Source organism: Protopterus annectens, chromosome 16.part0 (genome assembly GCF_019279795.1).
Source record: "Protopterus annectens isolate FY-2018-M chromosome 16.part0, PAN1.0, whole genome shotgun sequence".
Classification (NCBI taxonomy): domain Eukaryota; kingdom Metazoa; phylum Chordata; order Ceratodontiformes; family Protopteridae; genus Protopterus; species Protopterus annectens.
This window is the reverse complement of record NC_056750.1, coordinates 341,673,743-341,697,405: the sequence shown is the minus strand read 5'-3', so window position 1 is coordinate 341,697,405 and position 23,663 is coordinate 341,673,743. Positions and strand designations below refer to the sequence as shown.

At 37.7% G+C, this 23,663-nt stretch overlaps 1 protein-coding gene across 1 annotated transcript in view; it reads left to right on the top strand.

Moving 5' to 3' along the window:
* Positions 1-530: 530 nt before the first annotated feature.
* Positions 531-23,663, top strand: part of PHYHD1 (phytanoyl-CoA dioxygenase domain containing 1) — a 440,621-nt gene continuing 417,488 nt past the window's right edge. The window contains exon 1 of the mRNA XM_044058772.1: positions 531-636. Within this exon, the coding sequence (XP_043914707.1) occupies positions 604-636 (33 nt within the window). The 5' untranslated portion in view covers positions 531-603. The remainder of the gene's footprint in view (positions 637-23,663) is intronic.

Genomic DNA, 23,663 nt, shown 5'->3' with positions numbered 1-23,663 from the left:
TGCATGATGTCATCAACAAATCTGCATGTCTGTCAATAATACACCATTTCATATGGTACAGGTGTGTGTGTGTGTGTGTGTGTGTGTGTGTGTGTGTGTGTGTGTGTGTGTGTGTGTGTGTGTGTGTTGGGTTACAATGGTCTAAGTGCATAATCTATAGACTGTAGTGAATAATTAACTAGTTCCAGAAAAAGTACAAAACATGTTTCACAATTCTAAGAATATTTTCAGTGGTTATGAATGTATCTTCCATTTAATTAAATTCCGCATAGTGCAATATATCACAAGTTCATTCCTTTGCTCAAGTTTCTCATCATAATTTGCAAAATGTGTCCACATTTGTTTTCATTCATAAAACACTTCAGTTTTAGTTGGAATTTTAGAAAACTATAGAGCCTTGCTTTCTATCCCAGCATGGAATACTCAAACAGAACTATTGGATTAGACTGCCAACTCCCACTAAACAGCTGACAATCTAGTGTTTGCAGTTAATCTGGTTTAGTGATATCCCAACCCCCAATACCCCCTCCCCCAACTAAACGGAGTTGCCTTTGGAATTCAGTCAGATTTTCATTAGTGATTAAAGGAGAAGCAATCAGAGCCATGGCAAGTGTTACAGATGAACAGATACAGAAGGTATGAACATGACTGTAGCCAATAAGTAAAATTTACACAATGCTTTTTTTCATATCAGTAGCATTAAAGTTCAGTTAGAGACATTTTAAAGGAATTCAGGACAACTTGTGCAGATATGTAGATGTGTTGCTAATTGTTTGTTTGTTCTTAAATTTGCTTCAGTGTTTTTCTCTCAGTCATCTTTAACTGACATATCTGCTTTTGGAAGTTATGCATGTGATTTGCTAAATAATATTTGCTAGAGCAATGGGTGTTTCTTTAAAGAGATTTACATGCCTTTTGTTTGAGTCATCAGAATTGGAATGTGATATTTGATAAAGTATAATCTTCTTATGATGTCAGCCTGTGAATCCTGCCACAGCGGGGCCTACTTATAAAACATGTTTGTATGCAGAAATGCAGGGGTTAACATGAAAATATGTAGCAGTGAACAGCTCATAAAAATTATACGCTCATAAAAATTATACCAAGGGCTGTAGGTGTTAATATTTGGTGCAAGGAAGTGTCAAATGGAAAAAAAATTCAGCTAAGGCTTTGGAAGAAAAAAATATTTTGCTGCTTTGTCGATCTTCATGCTTTTGTGTTTGCATTTATTTTATGACAAGATCCTGCAAATATGTTAGGTAACACTGCAACTTACTTGAAAGGAGCTTTGAATCCAGTTCATCATACAAGCCTGAGCTTGTGTCCCATACAGTCCACTTGCTATGAGAACAAGTTCATTTTATTGCTTTATTTATTTGATTACCAGATGAATCAGGTGTTCCATGGACTTTTTTACACACATATATCCTGAAATGTCTGTGGCAGCATGAAAACCATGCAGTTGCAACCGGAGGGTGTAAAATAATTTACAAAAAAATAACTAAAATAAAACCAGATTAGCAGTTTGCATTTCCTTACTTTGGTAGACAAGGGGTAGTTATTTGTATTTGTTTTCAACTGACCAGGTAACACCACTTTCCGCCCACTTCCTTTTTTTAAAGAAATAGTTTAACAGGCACACAAAAAATAAAACAACCCCAGAATGTCTGAAGTCATACTGGATTATTGTTGTAACCCCATAAAGTAATTAACAAGGTAACCACATAAACAACACAACCCATTGTTAACTTACCATTTTAAGACTGGATCACCTAGTAACCCTCTTCTAAATGCATTTAATAATTGGCGCACTATATATCACAGATACATACTTCACAACTGTCCAGATTTTTTCAGAATATCTAGATTTTTGTCTCTTTTGTCTGTTCTTCATAACATTTGTGGTTTTCTAGATTTTTTGTGGCATATCAGTAAGGATTGAATTAGCTAAATAATGACAAGTATTTGAGTTTCAGACTTCATATCCTTCAGAAAATGCATGGTAACAGAAGGCCTTTTATTCTAGCAACTTTTTAAGTTTATAAAAAGCAATATTTAAAATCTGTCCCTATTTTTGGGTTTTGTCCCCCATTATTTTTGGCTTTGCCCAGATTTTTTTCTATGAGGTTGAGAGCTATGCACAGATGTCATTGTTTCACAGTAACTATGTAACTATCTTGTTATAATGGAGAACAGCCAGTAGGTTCCCTTAAGTACTTTCAAGTGCCTTTCATCATTATCTCTCATCTACACTGGCAGGGTAGACACTTCAGTGCTCTATGTAACTATGAGTTCACTGAAGTAAGGCATACACGTTCCTTATCACTTTAGCTTTTGCATTGTAGATTGCCTGCATTACGCAAAGTACATTTAGCATAATAAATAAATACTATTAGCTGCAGTTTTGACATGAACCACATTACAGCTGTCCAGGACAGATGCCACAGAAATGTGTACATTATTATACTTTGGCTGTGGTTAATGAACAAGCATCCAGATGTGGTGCTGGCTGCTGACCTGAGTTTGGAAACAAATCAGCCAGGCATGGAAAAGGTAATATGGCTCCTGAGTATGTGGCATAACCCTGATGGGTGCTAAGGGTGGGTCAGATGCACCCACAGTAACGTTTGGTGCATACAGATGCACATATGTCTTGTCTTGGGATGCAGAAAAGGAAAAGCATCAAAAATCTATCCATATGATCCCATAGCTGCGTGCTAATTCTAGCCATTTTCTCAGACCAAAAAGTAGCCTGTATGCAGGATCCCTTACTAGATGTCAGCAGTTGGAAAGGGCATGAAAGCATATATTTAAAAACCTGTAAAAACAGAAGCAATGTGAATTTTGCAAGTAAGCCTTGCAAGTTTTGCTCCTATGGTTTGTATGGTTGCCTGCCATTATCAGACTTGTAAAATCTCATTAAGTAACCAGCCACAGTTTGTCTTAATCTGCGTAATAATGCTTTGCAGTATTAACATACATTACTTTATTTATTCACTTTTATTACTTTATTTATTCACTTTTATTAATTTCGTTCTCACTCACTGAGCTACTGTTGTTTTATAGGCAGAAACCATTTGCGAGGCTCATAGATTCAGCATGTACAAATGCAGTTTGGTTGCAGATATACTGACTACACTTAACGTGTTGTTACTATCAGTAATCGATAACTTAACATGAGCCAGTTAAAAAAATTATATGTAAAATAAATACATCAGCAACAGCAGGTTCATTTAATAAATTAAATAAATCCATCCACAACTGTAGAAAAGATGCATCAGTTCTTAATGAAATACTAAACTGTAGTGGGCAAGTCAGCATTCAGTAGTTAGTGATAGGTTAGATTATTTAATTTATTTTTATTTTATTGTATTTATTTATTGACATTTGCTAACCGGGTTAGTCCATCTGAGCCAGGTGCCCATTTGCAGTGGAGACCCAAGGAGAAAAGCTCCAAAAGTATTACATATTTTTACAATAAAAATCAAATCAAAAATAAAAATAAGAGTAAAAAAAAAGTTAAGCAGTTAGTTGTACAGCTTATATGGTTGTAAAGTCATTAACATTACAAGTTAAGTCCCACTACCCATTTAGTACATTTGTTACGTGGTTCATTACCTATTGTGTCACTTCAGTGCCATCCTTTCTTCTGAGATACAGCGAGGACAATTTATGTGTGTTACACAAGCTGTGATATCTAGTTTGTAGCCTTGCTTCTTCCTTCCCTTCTTCCTTTCTTTCTATTTGTTAGATGAGGTATCCATCTGGGTAGAGCCCATTTTCATTAGAATCCCATGGAGAAAAGCTCCAGATGCTTATAAAACACATAATTAGACATCTATAGACATTTATGTGTGAGTCAAACACGAATATGTGAAATATGTTATTGTGTATACAGATAAACTGAGAAATATAAATTGTTCTAAGCTAACACAAGTAAATAAACCACGAATAGTATATATACAGATGCAACAGAAATCTGTCAGAACTAATATATCGGCTTACTAATAACAAACGTATAGACAATACAATCAAATGAAAAAAGGGATCCCTCTTAGAGGTATGTGACAGACCTCCAATAGTGAAAAATAAAGTATGACTGCAACAGTGAAACAACAAACAGCAAAACTCACTGTTAAAGTTGTAAAGTTTCTTAGATCCTTTCTAACTATATAAGCAGGTCATAACTTCCTGTACCTCAGATGCGGGGAGGGGAGGATACACTATGGTACCACAACTTTGGCTTAGCATACACCACTCTAACAGTAGCTATAATAGTCTTGTAATTCTGAAGATCATAATTATACCCCTGGAAATTACAATGTTAACCTGAAAAAACAAATAATGTAATTAAGTAAAGCATATGCAGAAAATACAGAGTACTAGGTTTATGCTTTACCACAAATGCATTACTATTGTCAAGTGAAATGTTCCTACAGTTATGGCTGTTTGAAATGGACCTTATACTAAAAGGAAAGTTGTTCCAAAGCCTGTATATCATTGTTCAAGTGATGTGCACTTCTTTACCTGTTTGTGGACTTTAGGACATATATTAGATGACTAGCAGAGGATCAAAGCCCTATGCATGATAAGCAATGCTCAGTCTCAAGCCTGTTTTGGCTAAGAATTGTAAAGAAATGCTCATTTTTTTAAAATCTGTAAATTCTGCTACATCTTAATTCAGTTTTGTGCATTAGTAGCAACAGTAGGTTAGACAGACAAGTAAATGAATGAAAAAAGTAAGTACAGGGATGTAACGGCTTATTTTGAACTATGGAGAAGAAATGTTTTGGCTCTGTAAAGACATCTCTTTGGTTTGCTGGCTTGGGCCAAGACAAAATTTACATGGAGATAAACTTGAGCTGATCTTCAGTAGAAATTCTAGCAATTTAGTGGAATCTACTGTCCGAATTCCTGATCTGTTGAAACACTAGATATTAAGGATCTTAAATGAAGTGGCATTGGGTAATGCATTATCAGAAGAAATTACATTTGTGAGGAAAGAGTGTAGCCTTTGTCTTTTCAACATTAAGATGTAGTTTTACAGCCAAAAACTATGATGGCAAAGAAATGAAGCCGTGCTGTAGCTCAGTATCGACTGGTGATAAAGCAGCATCAGTGAGGAGGAATATCATAGAATCGCTAACTGCACTAGTTCAGATATTCTGCTGTGACTTGCCGTGATGCTGATAAATATTGCAAAAATGAGAGGTCCTAACAGAAATCAGCCTTTAGAGACCTTTTGTATCATTAGAGGCAAGGGTGAGATTGCATTATTCCTCTTTACTAACTGGTATCCATTTTCTAAGTCATTGACAAATTAGCTGGTACACCGAGTGACAGACTATAGCTGAAAGAACATTTAGTAGTGATCAGCTATATTAAAGCCCTTGATAGGTCTAAAATGATGCATCAATAACTGTTTTGCTGTTAAGTTATGCACTTATGAGATCAGTGACATCCATTAAGGGTGTATCTGCTGCTTGTACTGGTATGAAGTCATAACTCTGTCTGAGAAATAAGTTTATAATTGTTAAGGCATTGCAAGAGTTGTGAATGCACGCATTATTTTCAGTAAAGGAGACAGAAATGCAGTAGGCTGTCAGTAGTTTAGGGCCATTGATATACTACCTCACCCACTTTTCCAGACAAGTGGAACAAAACTTTCCTTAACAGATTGATTGTTCTATATTGTTACTTGCTTTGTAACAAGAGATATTGACAGCTTGGAACTTTGGATGAAGTTTGGCTAATGCTGAGCCACAGTTTAGTTTAAGAAGTTCATATACCTGATTAATTTTAACAGTGCATGTGGAGAAGAGTGGGCATTCTCTATAACTTGGGATCTGGCATGAGTAAATATTTACATTTTGTTGTAATTAGTTTCAGAGTCTATAAAGTGGAAATCAAAATGAGTTTGGAGTTTCCACTTTGTTTAGGTCAGTGGATGGAGAAGGCATGAATTTATGTCCCAGATGTAATAAGTTATCAATACAATTCCAGAAATTTGTTGAATTGTAGAAATTGGCACACTGTTGTTTCTTTGCTTTCTAGTAGGTATAGCTAGATTTGCTTTGTTCCTTGTTCCATGTAGTTTATAAGATTAGTAATATGCTTTGTTTGATGATATATGGATCAGATGTGATCTCTGATCCCAGTTCTGTGGCATAGAGACACAAAGCCCAGACTGAAACCCAGATGATATGAGTTTCAGTAGCAACATGGGTGCTGGAAAAGTCGGGTGGAAGAGAATATAAAATTAGTAGCTTACAGCTCCCCCATCCTGTTGGGTAGGGAATAGTGGTTTTCTGGTTACCAAATTGCTGCTGTGCACATGAAGGCTTGCATGATAACAGTTACTGAGAGGATATGGGTTTCACTCTCAGAAACTAGGAATGGTAACCCTTGTGATATATATCATAAGAGGTTCCCACAGTGATGCAGTTGCTCACATTAACCACCAGGGATGAGGTTAGGGCCATAACAGAAGCTCCTCTATAGCTGATGCTCTCAGTGATGAATGGCTACAAGGGGGGAGAGTGGTGCTGAGAAGTTTCTGGAGTGTTAACAATTAGGGGAGAAGCCAAACCCTCAAGCCATAGGAGGAAAACACCCTCCCATAGCAGATGGATGGAAGACAGATTATCGGCAGTGGGACAAACTCCTCAGTTCCTGTCAGTAAGACAGCTCCCCCTGGTCGGCTGCTGCTTGGAAGCAAATAGGGTCTCCTGCCTCCAAGAATGAATTGACTTGATACCATCTGTTCCTGTTGACTGATTATACATTGCCATTTTATCTCATCTCTTCTTATCTTGCCTATTAATTGTTGGTCCTCACATTCCTCCAACAGTGGCATGATTAAGTCTTCCCTAAGTATTTAATTTTGTGCCCTTTTTGTTTTCCCTGTTCATCTGCTTTATTCAAATTTTCATAAAATTTCTGAAATATCTCTAAAAACCCAATAAGATTTCTGGTTATTATTCTTGTCATAGGTTCCCTGCACTTGGTTACAAGCATGTCTACTTTCTATTGCCAAAGTTATTGCCTTAAATCTTTTTGTGCTTAAGATGTATTACCAAAAAACTATTAACAGTAATCTTTCTAAACTCATGCATATTATCAAAATACTTTCCCCTTTAGCACTCTACAATCACTACTCTTCTTGTTCAGTGAGATTCTCCTTCTTCTGTAATACTTTTCCTTTATCAACTTCTCCAAAATAATTCTTATTGGATCTTTCCTATATATATTTCTGTTTTTAAACTCTGTTTTCATGTTATCCCACTCATTATCTATCCCTTCTGAAATAGTGCCTGTCTTTCCTAATGACTATTTCATTATTTTCACTACCATTCCTTAAGTCTTTCCCTTTTCTACACATAAGTAAGAAAGTGCAAGTGTCTTGTTTTTACATTATTGCAGTGCATCTTTATCTTAGTTTTTATTGGTGTTTGATCTGACATAGTTATCAGATGGGTCTCACAGTTCACAACTGAATATACATGCTCCTGTGAAATATAACATATATAAAATAACACACTGAACTTGTAGAAGTGCTATTTTAATAAAACAAAGCTTTTGGGAACACAAATCCCTTCATCAGTGTATCAAATACAATATGAAAACTTCCATTTAATTACTAAAACTAGCAAAATCACACGGTATAAGCCTCCCAATGAGAATACAGAACTATCAACACATCAAAAGGCAATTAATCCAAAGTTAAAGTGCATTTAGTAATAACTTACTTGAGACATTTGCTTTAACCTCAGAACTGGTTTTAACGTAACCATTGTGTTTAAACCAGGGAAAGAATCACCGTTCAAGTACAAGATCCATTCATACTCCATCAGTTCTAATTTATTATTATGATCACCTCCTCTTACATTTTTTAACCAAGATTTGCATCACTCTAAACTTATATGTATGCTCTGGGCCACTATCTAGAACATGCTTAGCCCTTGATTTTAAAATTACACACATCATCTCATTCATTTGACAAAGGCATCTATCCATATCAGTATTATTCCTACTGACTCTCAAAAGTTGACTCTTTACAATTCCCTTAAATATACAGCCTGGGTGCATACTCTTACGATGTAAGTACCTATTTGCCTGCACATCTTTTTTATATATCATAGTATTAATCCTATTCCCATTCTTAATCAAAGAAACATCTAGATACTGTATACTGTCCTTAGAGAAGTTCATCTTAAATTACAGAAAATCTGTCATAGTGTCTATACAGGACACAAACTTAAGCAACTCCTGTTCATTGCCATCCCATCACTGTGATAGATTTTCTGAAATTTAAGATGAACTTCTCTAAGGACGGTATACAGTATGTAGATGTTTCTTTGATTAAGAATGGGAATAGGACTGATATTACAATATATTAAAAAGATGTGCAGGCGAATAGGTACTTAACATCGTAAGAGTATGCACCCAGGCCAATTAATGCTGATGGAGTATGAATGGATCCTGCATTTGAATGCTGATTCTTTCCCTGGTTTAAACACAATGGTTACATTAAAACCAGTTCTGAGGTTAAAGCAAATGTCTCTTAAGTAAGTTATTACTAAATGCACTTTAACTTTGCATTAATTGCCTTTTAATGTGTTGATTGTTTTTAACTGTTTGTGTTCTCATTGGGGGCTTATACCATATGATTTTGCTTGTTTTAGTATTTAAATGGAAGTTTTCATATTGTAGTTTATACATTGATGAAGGGATTTGTGTTCCCGAAAGCTTTGTTTTATTAAAATAGTATTTCTACAAGTTCAGCGTGTTATTTTATATCTGTTTGCGGTGCTTAGATTTATTGGTCGTAGATCTTTTGTGTAGGAAATATAATTTCTACCTAGACTAACCCATTTATTGTATCTTGGGAAAATACATAAATTCTGTCTGAATTCCTGCTACTGAATTTATGCATTCCATGCCAAATATTCTTACGTACCTCTTCAGAAATCTGCCTTCTTTTGTTATGCTATCCCTCCTAGGTCCTGCTGGTACATCCTCACTATTTGCAGATCAAGTTCCAGTTCCCACCCATAAATAATGTTCCCTGCGGAAAGGTTATTTCTCAAATAATTCACCTAAGCTCCAGAATAGTAGTTAAAGGTGGAATATAAATACATGTCAGCATAATCCTCCTCCCCTGTCAATAACCCCTTACTACCACAAATCTGCCATTATTGTCTTTCTTCCTGTTCTATGACTATTGGAGCCCATTGTTCAGTAGGTATTATTACTCCCATTTTCCATTGTCCCTGATATCCTGCAGAATGTTCACCCCGATGTCCTTTCTTTCTCAAATTAATATGCTCATTTCTACCCAAATACTTAACTTGTAACATTGCTATTTGCACCCTATAATTCTTAATATAATTTAATACTGTTTGCTTTTTGCCTATACCTGTAAAGCCAGTTACATTACATGTTATTCTTGACAGAACTATTACGCCTGCCTATTGTACATGACAGTTTTTTGAAATATACAGTCCCTGCTTACAGTTAGTATAAAAAGTTAATACCATAGTTTACTGTGGCAGACGTGTAGGTTTTGACTAGCAGTTAGTGCAGAGAATTTAGACTTTAGACTATGAGCGGCTTCCTGTAGTCAAGCATTTGAGGCCATCGGCCTTCATTTGTCTACTGTGTGACATTGAGCAAGTGACTTAAAACAGTGCTCCAGAACAATTGGGAAACTGGGTTAGGCTCATTAGTGGACTTCTAGACTGCATGCTTGGTAACAAGCTATGAATGTATGAACCTACATGTACACACTAATGTTTGGCAGTTTGAGCTTGTGTGCTGTTGCATCTTCTCATCTCTATTTGAAGCCATGTCAGATTTTCCAAGACTTTTGTTTCAGTAAAAACACTCAAGAGAAGAAAAAAAAAAAATTCTCAACACCCATTGCCTTTTAACTCACAGCAAACACACACAGCCATGGACACTTTCCAAAAAGGAACTTTACCTCTTCAAATAGGAGCAGTTGCCCCAAATTGATGGCTGCTCCTACAGGCATGATCTATTCTAAAGTTAAGGCTAATCATGCTAAAGTTCATGTCAGAACCTGTGTTTCCACTTACACTAATTGTTAGCTGTTTTTGTCGTATCTCAATTCCACTCCCAGATGTTAAAAAAACAGCCCACATGCTTTCAATAAATATTAGCAGATAGCCTTAAGAAAAAAAGTGCACTAGCTATCCTTAAATTAAACAATTTTTACACTGTTATATTTAATGCAGTAAAGTATAATCCTGTTAAGAAGACAACTATTTTCATAATGTATTCACTTCTTACAGTTTCAAATTTCATTTCTTTTTCATTGACCTGATTGCCAAATTGACTTTAAAAGTTAATTACATTGTATTTTGCAGATTTCATTAAGAACATAATCTTCTGATTTATGATTAATTGTTTGCACCTGTAAGCTGCATGTCTCCATTTAAATCAGATGCTGACTGAAAAAAAGCTAGTAACTTTGCAGATGCAGGAAAGAAACCTTGTATATTTCACTCTGAACACACACAGTTCAGACTTCTCACGATTAACTGCTTGCACCTTCCTGCAGGTTGCTTTTCTCCAACTAGAAACATATGCTAATCGAAAAAAAGCAGCTATTAATTTTACAGTTGTAAGAATAAGGCAACATCTTTCATGATTTTCATTACTTTCTCTTGCTTTTCAAGCCTATTTCCTTAAAATTACTATAATGTAAACTAAGGATATTAGTCTAGGCATCCACCCCACAAGACAGGAAATTATTATTTTTTATTTCTAAGTAACTTGTGATTAATACACTGATTGTACACTTTGACATTCCCTCAGCAGTCGAAGATCTTTACGTTATATTAAGTTTAACTTGTTTCTTTCCAGTCTGTATTTCCTTCTTATAGTGCAAAGCCTGGATGCATTACAACTAAGAATAATGACCTGCTTAATTTAATATCAGTAACCATATTCAGCAGTCACAAATACCCCCTCCACACACACAACTCACATTTAAAATACCTTTAATGCAGAACTTCTTTACAGTATAATATGCAATTTACATAATTTTTTAAACAGATGTTATTAAGAACAAAAACTGTTTTATTTGCAGTTACTTTGCAATCCCTTAAATGCATTTCTATACATTAACAACATATAGTGGGGTTTATGAATTACAGTTTATCTGCCAGTTAAGACAGTCAACAAATGTCCAACCCTTTTCAACCACTTCTTGCAGAACCACATTCCAAATGACTAATCTATATCTAATGGGATTGATGCTTTGTGTTTCTCTCATTTATTTGCTAATTTTGCATTGTTGCTGGTCTTCCTCCTGATCTTCTTGATCTGCCAATACTAGTTGTCTACCTTAAGTCCAAGATACTCCTGAGTCTTTTAGTCAGTGCCTGGATTTTTTTTTTCTTTTTTCCTATCACTCCATCATTTACTTTTGGAATAATGGCAAGGGTTTCTCTGGGCTTTCTTATTGGCTGAACTTTTTTTTTATTTAGCCTGTTCTGCATCCAAAAATAGATTTGATACCTCAGGAATAAATATTCTTAAGACAGCTGGATACAGCAGCTGGTTTACTATCAAATGCATGAAAATCACAACCGTGAACTGTGATTTCCACGACGCATATCCTCGACTCATACATATTAAGTAGGTCGTAAGGTCGATGCAACGAGATTGACAACAGTCTGTTGATATTAATGTTGGCAGCTGCTATTGCCAACCATGCTTCATGTCCCTGCCTTGTGTATGTCCTCCTGAATGGATGTACACATGAACGTCGGCATTCCGACTTTCGCTCTTGCCATGTTCGAGGAGGCTGTCGTGCAACTGATTGCCAATGTTTTGATTGTAAACCTACAGCAGCTTGCCTCTTGACATCCCCAATTCCAGGAATAAGCTTACTTTTCCTCAGCCTGGTGTACAGAAAATAATTTTCACAAACACTCTGTTGTCTGCAGTTTTAACACTTTTTTTTCCCTTCTTTGTTGTCAGGCACGGCTCTTTCTGCTGGTATGATTGCATCTTAACTTATATAAATCATGGCTGCTTTCTAAGTGGGCAGGTTTTGAGTGCAAACAAAATGTGCCCTCTCAATTAACAAATTCTGCTGTGGAATATCAGTACAGTTGCTTTTTTGTACTTTCATAAAATGAATGCAGTCTACTCCTTCCAGTTTTCCTGGAATAACAACAAACTCAGGTTTTTGGTGCATGGTCTATCTTCTAACTCTGCTATTTTTGAAATATCTCTACTTGAGAAGTCTCATGTTTAGCCAATCTTTCCTTAATTTCAACCTCTAATATCAGCAGTTCAATCAGCTCATATGAATAGCTACTTAAAGTTCCTTCTGTTTTTATAACCTTTTGTCATTTGACATTATATATCCCTCCACTGTCTTAAATACCTCTGAGAACTTTTGATGTATTTTCCCTGTAAATTACTGGAAACCATCACATGTGCTAAATTTGAAACTTGAAATGCTTTTTACTGAACAACGGCAAGATTCTTCCCAGTTAAAGCTTTTTCTTATCTTTTTCATGTTAGGTTTCTGCTACTTTCTTCAAATATCTTCTTTACTGGCACCTAGGCAGTGTAATTGCTATCCAGTAACTGAATTATACCCAAATTAATAGCTTTTACTCAAAATGTTAACAATTTCTCAGTTTTCACACTGGAAGAGCTGTAGAAAGCCTGTTGCTCTGTGTGCAGTCATATTAGAAGTATTTTGTTGATGTTTTCTTGTAGTACATTTAGAGTAGCACTGCTTAAGTATCATAAGTGGTATGTTAACAAAGTAAGTGTGGTATGGGGTGTCAGGAAATGTTGGTTCCATAAATAAGGTTTAATCTTTTGTTAGTCTCGGTAATAGACTGTTAAAACATTTTCATTTCAGTATATGCTTCTCTCTAGAATTATGCAAAGATATTCATAATCATTTAGAGTTTTGGACAGTTGGGATTTTGGATCGGTCAGCTTTCTGTTTCCTGAGTACTGCTTTTATTTTCTTAACGTTTAGCACTAGTTGTTGATGCTGCAACTAGAATTTAGTTGTTTATCAGAATGCTCACTGTATAACAGACACTTTGAGTGAGCTTCTGGTCTCTGTGAGCTGTTTATTCAGACTGCTTTCTACAAGGAATGTGTACCACATAACAGCCATGACCCAGGAATAGTGGCTACAGACAACAATAAAAAATTATAGCAAAGACTTTGGGTCTAACGTTTGTGTTTGACATTAAAGTCAAAAGTGCAGTGGTACAATTAATTACATGAAAAAATGCATTTAGCTAGATTCATTGTGAATAGATGTTATGCAAGAGAAAAGAACAGCTTTAAAAGTTGAGGAAAAGAAAGAAGTTATCTTATGTAAATAGTTACAACATTTACACTGAGCTGATATTTAGAAGGTATAATTATTTTAAAAAGATTTGTATACCTGTCAAGTATACTTCATAATGAGGGGCATGCCTCATTTTGAATCTTAAAAAGTCCATGTTCCTTACTATTCCATGATAAAAGGGTCTGCCACATATTCAGTTTTAAGGATTTTTTTAACTGGTATCCATTGTAAATAATACTGAATCATATTAATTCACCAATGTATTTTTTGTAGGTATAAATTACCACACTTTAGCTATTCTGTGAGCTTCCTAGATTAAGTTTTTACTAAATATTGCTTTAAGTATTCCCCATTTTATTATTTTATTTTACATTTGTTTACTGGGAAAGTCTGACTGGACAAAATGTCCTTTTCAGTGGATGCCCGGGAAGAAAAGCTCCACATTTATAAATAACCAAAAGATACATATACAACATACAGATACAAATATTGATTCAATGTCAGGTACAAGTACAAAATTAAAATACATCTTATATATCTTTGTAATAATTTTCTGCTATTGCCCATTTGTTCCACATTATGAGAAGTAGCATTCCACATTTTGGAAATGGAAGGTTGAGAGCTGTACTTATTGGATTAAAGGAATGTGGTGGTGGTGGGAAAATGTCTGCTCTAGCCTTCCTCAGTGAAGCAGGAGCAGCTGTAGCTGACTTTTGTGTTTAATTAAAGTTTTTGCCTTGGAGGCATGATGCTAATTCCCATATATCTGAGAATTTGTTCCGGTCAGATGGTGCAGTTTTAGGAAAGCCCCTATCTACAACCGCTTTGAAATATTGAAACCTTTGTAACAAGAGTCAACTTAATTTGCTCATATATCATATGGAGTTGTTCTGATTTTTAGCTTTACTTTCAGTGTGGGGCAATCATTGGAATCAAGAAGTTTGAAACTTAAGGTAGCTAGAACAAGGCAAGCTCAAGATGGGACAGGAAAACTATTGATTTTTTATAGGGTACAACAGTGGTGTTTCATTCCATTGGCTAAGATGATGAACCTACAAATTTCTTCTGTATCAAGTAGATACTGTGACTACAGCCAAATATGGTTATGAGAAGGGGTATATTCCAAGAGAGCAATGCAAACATTTAGTGCCAAAAATTTGTGCATTTGAATGTTAGATGGTTTGAGTTGCTCACTAATCTTCTCTAGTTTGTGTGTTATTTGAAAAGAGAGACAGCTGACCTTGGTTTTGTATTCTTTCACCAACAATACATTATTTTGTCAGGGTCAAACATAGTAGACTACATTGACTTAAGTTCTGTGGAGATTTGAACAGCATAAGTACTGTTTTGTTTATGTTTAATTGCATTTTATTACTTGAAATCCAAAGGTGTATTTGGTTAAAGTGGGTTTGTAGTTGATTCTGTATACTGGAAGGGGAGGGGCCTGAACAGTAAAAAATGATATCATCTGTATACAAAGCAGTACGGACAGAAAGGGTATGATGTTGGTTAAGTCATTAACAGAGAGGGAAGAGAGGGTAGGTCCTAGCGCACAGCCCTGTGGGACTCGTGCAGAGAAAGTGTCTGTGTGAATGTTGTTTAGCTCCTTCAGCACTAATGTTTTTTATCATCAAGACAGTCCTGGGACCAATTGACTATAGTTGCCAAAACTCAATATTTCAACAAATCTGTGGTAAGACTGTGTAGTTTATGCACTCTAAGGCTCTTTCCCAAGTAAGAAAAACAAACCACAGGATAGCCATGCATTCTCCATGGAAGTATATATTGTATCACAACATACTGCTGTAAGTATATTATATCCAAACCACAAATCTGCTTTGCGAATCAGTGATACATACTTTTCATAGGACAGCATAGCATGATTATATTCATTATTTTAAATTATTCTGAAATCTACACTAAACCCAACATGGGCCTTTTACATAAAATAAGCTTTATTTTTTTTTTATTTTTTTATTTATGCAAGCCTACTGATAAGACATGTCCCTTTTCAGAGGTGACCAGGAAGCACTATCTGGTTAAGTGTCTTGCTCAGAGTAAAACAGTGGCCAAATGGAGTCAAAGGGACTCAAGACTCTGGACTACAGGAAGAAGCTATTTAACAGCTCATATCCTTAATCCTCTGCACCAGGTATAAAACCGTTTTGTAATCTAGCCTAGTCCTTAAAGGACTACTACGGGCAAACAATAAAAGAAACATATATTTTTTATCTTGCCATGATTTACTGCACCTCCTAAAGCTGCTTGCAGCAAAATAAGTACTCATACCTAATTTTATTTTTTTTTTACTCTTCTCTGCCCTCATGGGGCAGACATTGTGCTTCCTTTGGAAAGCTAAATCTGTCTCATTGCACAGACTGTGAGAAGAAATAGCCATTTGTTGTCAGACTAGACTTTCATTCACTTAGAACTGACCACCTGAAAAAAACTGCCAAGTTTGAGAGTCTGCACCTCATGTGTCATTGACTGGTATGTGCTGAGTTTTATAAATGTTGTTTCTATTGATGTACTACACATTCTCTGAAAGAAACTTGTAAAAGTGTCAACAAATTACTGAGATAAAAAAGACTTCACAAGGAGCAGTTTTGCAAGTTTCAATTCCTGGCCAAGTTACTCTTCCCATCTCCCCTCCTTCAGTGGGCTACAGTCTCACATTTCCAGCTTGGGTAGATTCAACTACTTCGTCAGCTTTGCATGACAATAGCCTGGTGTGCCACAAAAACTGTTCCCTTATATGTCTCTTCTCTTCTGAATAGCATTTCCCCAGGAATTAAAAAAAAAAACACATCAGTCCAGAGTTTGGGCCAGTCTATCCATTTCTTAATGTGCACAGTAAAACACTCAGTTTATAATGCATTCTGGCTGCTGACATTGTTATCTTTACATAGTTATTCTTTATAGCATAACCTGAACTTATGGTATTCAATGCCAAGCTTTACAACAGTTCTCAGTTTCTTAACAATGACCTCCCAAGCCTCTGATGTGACCCAGTACCTTGTCAGTATACTGTAAATACATAGATTAATACAAATATTTTTGCACATATGACACGTACAATAATACACATATACCATCATTAAAACAAGACACATGCAATATAAATCATATCAATATAGTTATGATTTCTAGTGTATGATCCTGTTTGTCTATGGAAACTTCTTTTTGAATTTATGTTCAAGCAATTGTATATTTGTTGTATATTATCTTGTTTAATTGTTTCTAAATATTCTAACCACTGTATGCTGCATCAATTGTAAAACTCTGATTTTAGTCCTTTTATATTTTCTATGTGCTTTGTACAAAATAGCTGTTTGTATCATTTATTTTTATTATTTTTTATAATTGTTTACTATGTATCTGGAGATGTTCTTCGTGTTTCACTGTTGCAGTCATTATATTTGGGTAATCTGATGGCAGGTTGCCCTCAGTCGGCCTGAATAACAAAGTCTTGGGTCCTGCATCGGTTGCTGTCTCCTCTTCCATGATGTCAGGTTGTCAGGGGTATAAAACATGCAGCCGACGCCATTTTATTCAGTCTTTCTTGCTGCGTGGTGCCCGAAGCAGAAGCAGTTCGCAAGTGCTGGTCGGCCGACTCCTGAAATGTTCGCATTCGAGTTTCAGAACCGAAGTCTTCAACTAAAGCTAAGTACCCCGTTGGGGAAACTTTTTCTTGCTCCTTACCGATGTCAGTAAAAGTTAATAATTGCATTACTTGCGGGAAGCAAATACCTCATAAGGATTTTCATTTGTACTGTATTCCTTGCCTAGGCTCAGATCATAATGTGCCTTGCTGTCAGTTTTGTGCTAGATTTAACCACCGCACTATTAAGCGTCAGTATATTTTTGCTTCTAAATATTTGGATCTAGATTTAATTACCCTGAAATGTCGTCGGTTAGCAATCCAACTACCGGAGTTCACAAAAAATGCAAAGAAAAAGACAGAGACAGACCGTCGAGGTCCAAAACTGATGACGAAACTTCTCCTAAGCTAGTCGCCGGTTCACCGGTACTCAGTGAGGTGCTTTCGCAGCCCCTGATACCCACTACTTTTGAGACGCAGGCCTCTACCGAGACCCATGCAGAGTCCAGTATGCCGCAAGATTCTCAGGGTATTGAACCCACGGATGTCTCTCCCTTGGATGGGTCCGGAGCCGCTGAGCAGGCACCGGCTTCTGAGGGTGTTTTCAGGCCTCAACATTTTTATATAAAACCAATGCCAGCCTCAAAAACAAGATCAAAAACATCTTCTATGTCTAAAAAACAGATGCATGAGCCATGTGCTGAGGGACCAATGCCTAAAAAATAGATGATCAAAATGGCTGAGGACTTAATTACCTTGATCAGGGTCCCCCCCCCCCGCGCTAAGAGGCCTAGGCAAGGCACTGATTATGAATCTTCAGATCAGGTTTCCATTTCTTCTGATTCCTCTTCTGATCAGGAATTTTCTATTCCACCCTATGAGGATTCTGATGCAGAAGAATCCATCCCATCTGCATCTCCTCTTGAGGATTATTCTTTTGGAGAAACCTTGCATACTTTAAGGAAACATTTTCACTGGGAGAGTCAGGATTTCTCTGAATCAAAAGAGGCTTAGGGATTTCCTTCTTCTTCCTCAGCATAGGCCTTTGGCAATATCGCCTGTATTAGACATTGTTGATGATGTATTTTCGGAATCAAGCATGGCTCCTGATTCCCTACCTCCAGCTCCTAGTAAGCTAGACATATATTACAGGGTTCCTGACTCCCACAAATTTCTATTCAAAAATCTCACAGGGTCCCAAAGGAGTAAAGGCCTCTACAGCCAAAAATCATACCCCCTCTGATAGAGATTCCAGGGCGCTGGATAGATGGGGACAGAAGGTTTATATACGTCTGCAACCTTGGCAATTAGGGCCTTAAACTGCCAGTTTCATATGCTTAAATATCAACAGCATGTTATGGGCTTATTGAAACAGAAAATTATGTTGATTTCTGATTGTGTGGAAAATAAAGAATTACAGGAATTATTGCATTCAGTAGAACAAGTTGGAAAGCATACTTTGCAATGTGGTTTTGATTCTTTGGAGGCCTCTTGCAGGGTTGCAATTACTGGATCTGTGATTAGAAGGCATGCCTGGCTCAAGGAGCAAAATCTGCCTGATCATGTTAAAGCTAAATTGTTGGATGCACCCTTGCAGCATCATACTCTGTTTGGTAACAAGGCAGAAGAGATTTTAAAGAAAATGGAAGACAAAGCTAAATCTATGCAAACTGTAAAAGATTTCTTACAAGTGCAGCCACCCACGTTCAGTAGGCACTGTCCTACTAAAAATTGGTCCTTTCCTGTGACCAACAGAGCCTCTCAAGGCAAATCCAGGTGCTCAAAAGGCTCTAGATACCAATCACAGGGTTCTTACAGGTCAAAGCAATGGGGTGCTTCCACCTCCAAATCTGGAGGATACAAAGCACAACCCTACAGTAAGCAGTCTCAATGACTTCCCTCTACCTTCACCAAGCACTTATCTTTTGGCAGCCCCCTTGGGGGGAAAATTAGCACTTCATCCTCAAAATTGGCAGTTAATTACCCAGGACAAGTGGGTATTAAACATAGTATCCCAGGGGTACAGATTTCATTTCCATACTTTGCCAATTCCAAACAGTTGCCCAGATCTGCCACAAAATCAATGGGCAGAGGCTCAGAAACAAGTTACGTCCCTCATGGGTATGGGGGCTATTCAACCAGTGCCAGAAAAGGAAAAAGGACAATGTTTTTATTCAAGACTGTTCCTGGTACCCAGAAAAGACAATGCCTGGCGTCCAATACTGGACTTATCGATTTTGAACACAATCCGGGACATTCCAAAATTCAAAATGCTGACTTTACAACAGCTACTGCCTGTGCTGGGCAGGAATGCTTGGTTAGTGACTCTAGACTTAAAAGAGGCATACCTGCATATCCCAATAAGGGAATCGTGCAGAAGATACCTCTGCTTCAAGGCAGGTTTTTTGCATTACCAATTCTCTGCACTGCCCTTTGGCTTATCTACTGCGCCCAGGGTCTTTACAAAGTGCCTGGCACCAGTAATTGCATTTTGCAGACAAAGAAGCATTCAAATTTATCCTTATCTGGGCGACTGTCTCATTCAAGCAGAGAACAAGGACACTCTTCTTCAACATCTGGCATTTGTAAAAAGGCTTCTAGCATGCCTAGGGTACACAATAAATGAAAAGAAATCCCAACTGGTACCTTCTCAAATAATTACATTCCTGGGTGCAAGCTTGAATACAACTGCCCAAATGGCTTACCTTATGCCAGACAAACAAAGGCAACTGGCAACATACTTCAAACAAATGGCAACAAAAACCCAATTATCTGCAAGACAAATTCTGCAGGCTTTGGGGTTCATGGCATCCTGCATTCTACTAATTCCATATGCAAGACTGCATATGAGGAAACTTCAGTGGTACCTAAAAAGTTTATGGAGTCAACATTGTCACAGTCTGGAAACAATGATTCCTCTCACTCCCTGCCTACAACAGGAGTTTCTTTGGTGGGCACAGGCATGTCACCAAAACAAGGGACTGTCATTCACTCTACTCCCTGTCACCCAAACCCTAACTACAGATGCATCAGACTATGCTTGAGGGGCCCACCTGGCGGGGAGATGCATTCAGGGCAAATGGAGCCCAAAACAAATGCATCTGCATATCAACCAGAAAGAGATGCTAGCTGTTCAGAATGCTCTGACAGCCTTCAAGGATTTACTTCATCCAGGACAACTACTGATAAAGATGGACAACACCACGTTTATATGGTACATAAACAAGCAGGGGGGTACACATTCCTACCCCCTTTGCAGACTAGCTATGGCATTGTGGAACACAGCTTTGACTTACCAAAATACATCTTCAAGCTCAATTCCGGCCAGGAAAACAAAATACTCTGGCAGATGACCTAAGCAGAAACCTTATGGACCCACACGAGTGGAAACTGAATCCACAAATCTTCAGCATGTTAACACAGAAATGGGGGAGCCCAGACAGAGATCTATTTGCCTCCCCCCAATATTATCAACTGGACAAATTCTGCACAAGGACTTATCACAGACAAGCATGGAAAGTGGTTGCCCTATCCTTCAGTTGGAAAAACCTATCAGTCTATGCCTTTCCCCCCTCTGCCTCTTCTCTCCAAGGACTTACTAAAGGTCAGACAGGAAAAAACAAAAATGATCCTAATTGCTCCGGACTGGCCTCGCTAGCACTGGTACCCAATCCCAAGGAATATGTCTCAACTCCCTCCTTGGTACCTGCCTCAAATACCTCATCTACTATCTCAGCAGAGCAATCAAATTCTGCTCAATCAGCTCCAAACTCTGAACCTTGCAGCATGGCTGATCATTTAGTTATTCAAACAACACCTCTCAGTAAATCTGTGATGGATGTCATTTTGGAAGCCAGAAGGCCAAGTACTAGAAAATCTTATGCTGATAAATGGAAGAGATTCTGTGCTTGGAACCAAGCACAAGGAATGGACACAGCAAAGCCAAATATCCCTCAGATTTTACAGTACTTGACTGAGATGCTTGACAAGGGCCTATCTTTTTCTTCAATAAAAATCCATACCTCTGCCATCTCGGCTCATTACAACACGGACACTCCCCTCTTTTCTCATTCTCTGCTTAAACAGTATCTTAGAGGGGCCAAAATTTAAGGCCTCCCAGATCACCAACTGCTGCATGGGACCTCAATTTTGTGCTGGAAAAACTCACCTGCCTCCTTTTGAACCAGCAGCTACTGCGAATATAAAATTTTTATCTTGGAAAACAGCTTTCCTCTTGGCAATCACTTCAGCAAGAAGGGTTTCAGAGCTACAGGTTATCATGGCTGTGGAGCCTTTTATTACATTTTACCTGGATAGGGTATCCCTCAGGACCAATCATTCCTTTATGGCTAAGGTGGTATCCAGTGTGGCTCTTAACCAAACAATTCACCTGCCAACATTTTACCCAAATCTGCAGAACAAGGGGGAGTGGATTCTGCATTCATTGGACGTACACAGACAACTAAGATTCTACTTAAACAGGACTAAATCTCTAAGGAAGTCTGAGCAACTACTGGTGGCAATTGCTGCAGCATCAGAGGGGAAGGCTGTATCAAAGCAGACTATTTCTAAGTGGATAAGCCACTGCTACTTCCACCATGGTAAACCTGTGCCCAAGGGGATCAGGTCACATTCCACCAGGGCTGCCTCTACCTCAGCAGCCTTTCTCAGAGGAGTTCCAACCAAAGACATTCTAGAAGCTGCTACTTAGAGCTCTGTCCATACCTTCAGAAAGCATTACCATTTGCCTCTCTTCTCCAAATCCAGGGCTGGCTTTGCCACTGCAGTTCTGCAGGGCCTTATAGCCACCATTAATGCTATTTAGCTCCATCCTCCCATCCATAGCTTTGGGATTCTACCCAAATGTAATGACTGCAACAGTGAAACATGAAGAACATAGTACAGTTGTGTACACTTACCATAAATGTAGATGTTAGAGTGTATTCACTGTTACAGTCCGGGTTACCCACCCACCATCCCCCTTCCCTATAATTTCTCTTTCCTTCACTATATTCTAAAGCCTTTGTGGTGTATTTGCTTTTAGATGAAGGTAAAGTTTATGTTGCTAAGAGTGCATTTACATATATTGCTGTTTTATTATTTATATATATATATATATATATATATATATTTTTTTTTTTTTTTTTTTTTTTTTTTTTGCTCCTCATTTGGGGGGCACCTGACATCTGGGGCAAGAAAAACTGAATAAAATGGCGTCGGCTGCATGTTTTATACCCCTGATGACCTGACGTCATGGAAGAGGAGACAGCAACCGACGCAGGACCCAAGACTTTGTTATTCAGGCCGACTGAGGGCAACCTGCCAGCAGATTACCCAAATGTAATGAATGCAACAGTGAATACACTTGAACATCTACATTTATGGTAAGTGTACACAACTGTACTTTTTTCTCCCCCCTGAGCCTCCGCTGAAAATGGTCACCTTGTGTCCAGTTGGACTAACCTGGTAAACAAATGGAAAATAAATATAAAATAAAATATACTAAGATAATAAATCAGTATACCAAGAAAAATCCAAAACTTAAGAAAAAAAACACAGAAGGAAGGAAAATGTTTCCTTGATGCTGTCATGAAAATCCCACTCACTTATTCAGATATTATGGGCAAATATATATATATATATATATATATATATATATATATATACATATATAATAACATATATAATATATTAGCCAAAAGACACAAACAAACAAACATATATAATATATTAGGCAAAACAACGTACCCAACACACTAGTCATAGGTGACTCTATAATCAGGCACACTGACCACTCACCAGGCTAAACAAAGAGAAGGTTACTGTCAGCTGCCTGTCAGGTGCCAGGATCCACCACATAACCCACACACTCAAGTCACTCCACAACAAGTACAAATATGACTCTGTCATTGTCCATGTTGGTGTGAATGACCTGAGATGTACCTCCTTGGACTACATGAAAAGAGACATAGAAGAGGTCTCAGATCTTGTAGCCCAGGCAGGTATGACCCTAGCCCTGAATAGCATTCTGCCATCGCCCAGAATGATATCGCAATACAAGGACAAAATGATTGACTTCAACAATTGGCTAAGCTTCCGGTGTCATTCTAAGGGGATCCAGTATCTGTCTGCCTGGAACGACATGGTCGACAGACCACGATGCTTTGCCAGAGATGACCTGCACTTGTCGCCCCTGGGATTCCAGATACTGGCTAAAGCTCTTGCCGCCCCTGTAGTGCCTTTTTTAGACAAGGTTCAAATGACAGATTCACCACCATAACAGGAACAGGCAAGCAAAAACTGAGGGTAATGCTACAAGTCTAAATCTCAAAATGCACTTACTCGAGGCACTCCTTAAAATGAAGAACATCGATATCTGTGCAGTGACTCAGACCTGGTTCAAGGCTCCAGAGAGCACTCCTGCACTACCAGGCTATAACTCATACTACACTTTTCGGCCACGTTAACCTGGACCAGAACACCAAAGGCAGAGGTGTGTCCATATTCATTAAGGATATCCACACCTCCAGGCTAGTTGCTCAGCATAATGCATCTGAGGTTATCCAAGTGCAACTAACTCTGGGCAAAACTGCAATCCAAATTGTAGCTTGCTTTAGATCCCCCATCATGCCCCAGGAATCCTACTCCTCTTTTCTTGATATACTGGAAAATGTTAGGGTTCAACCTAACACCCTAATAATGGAC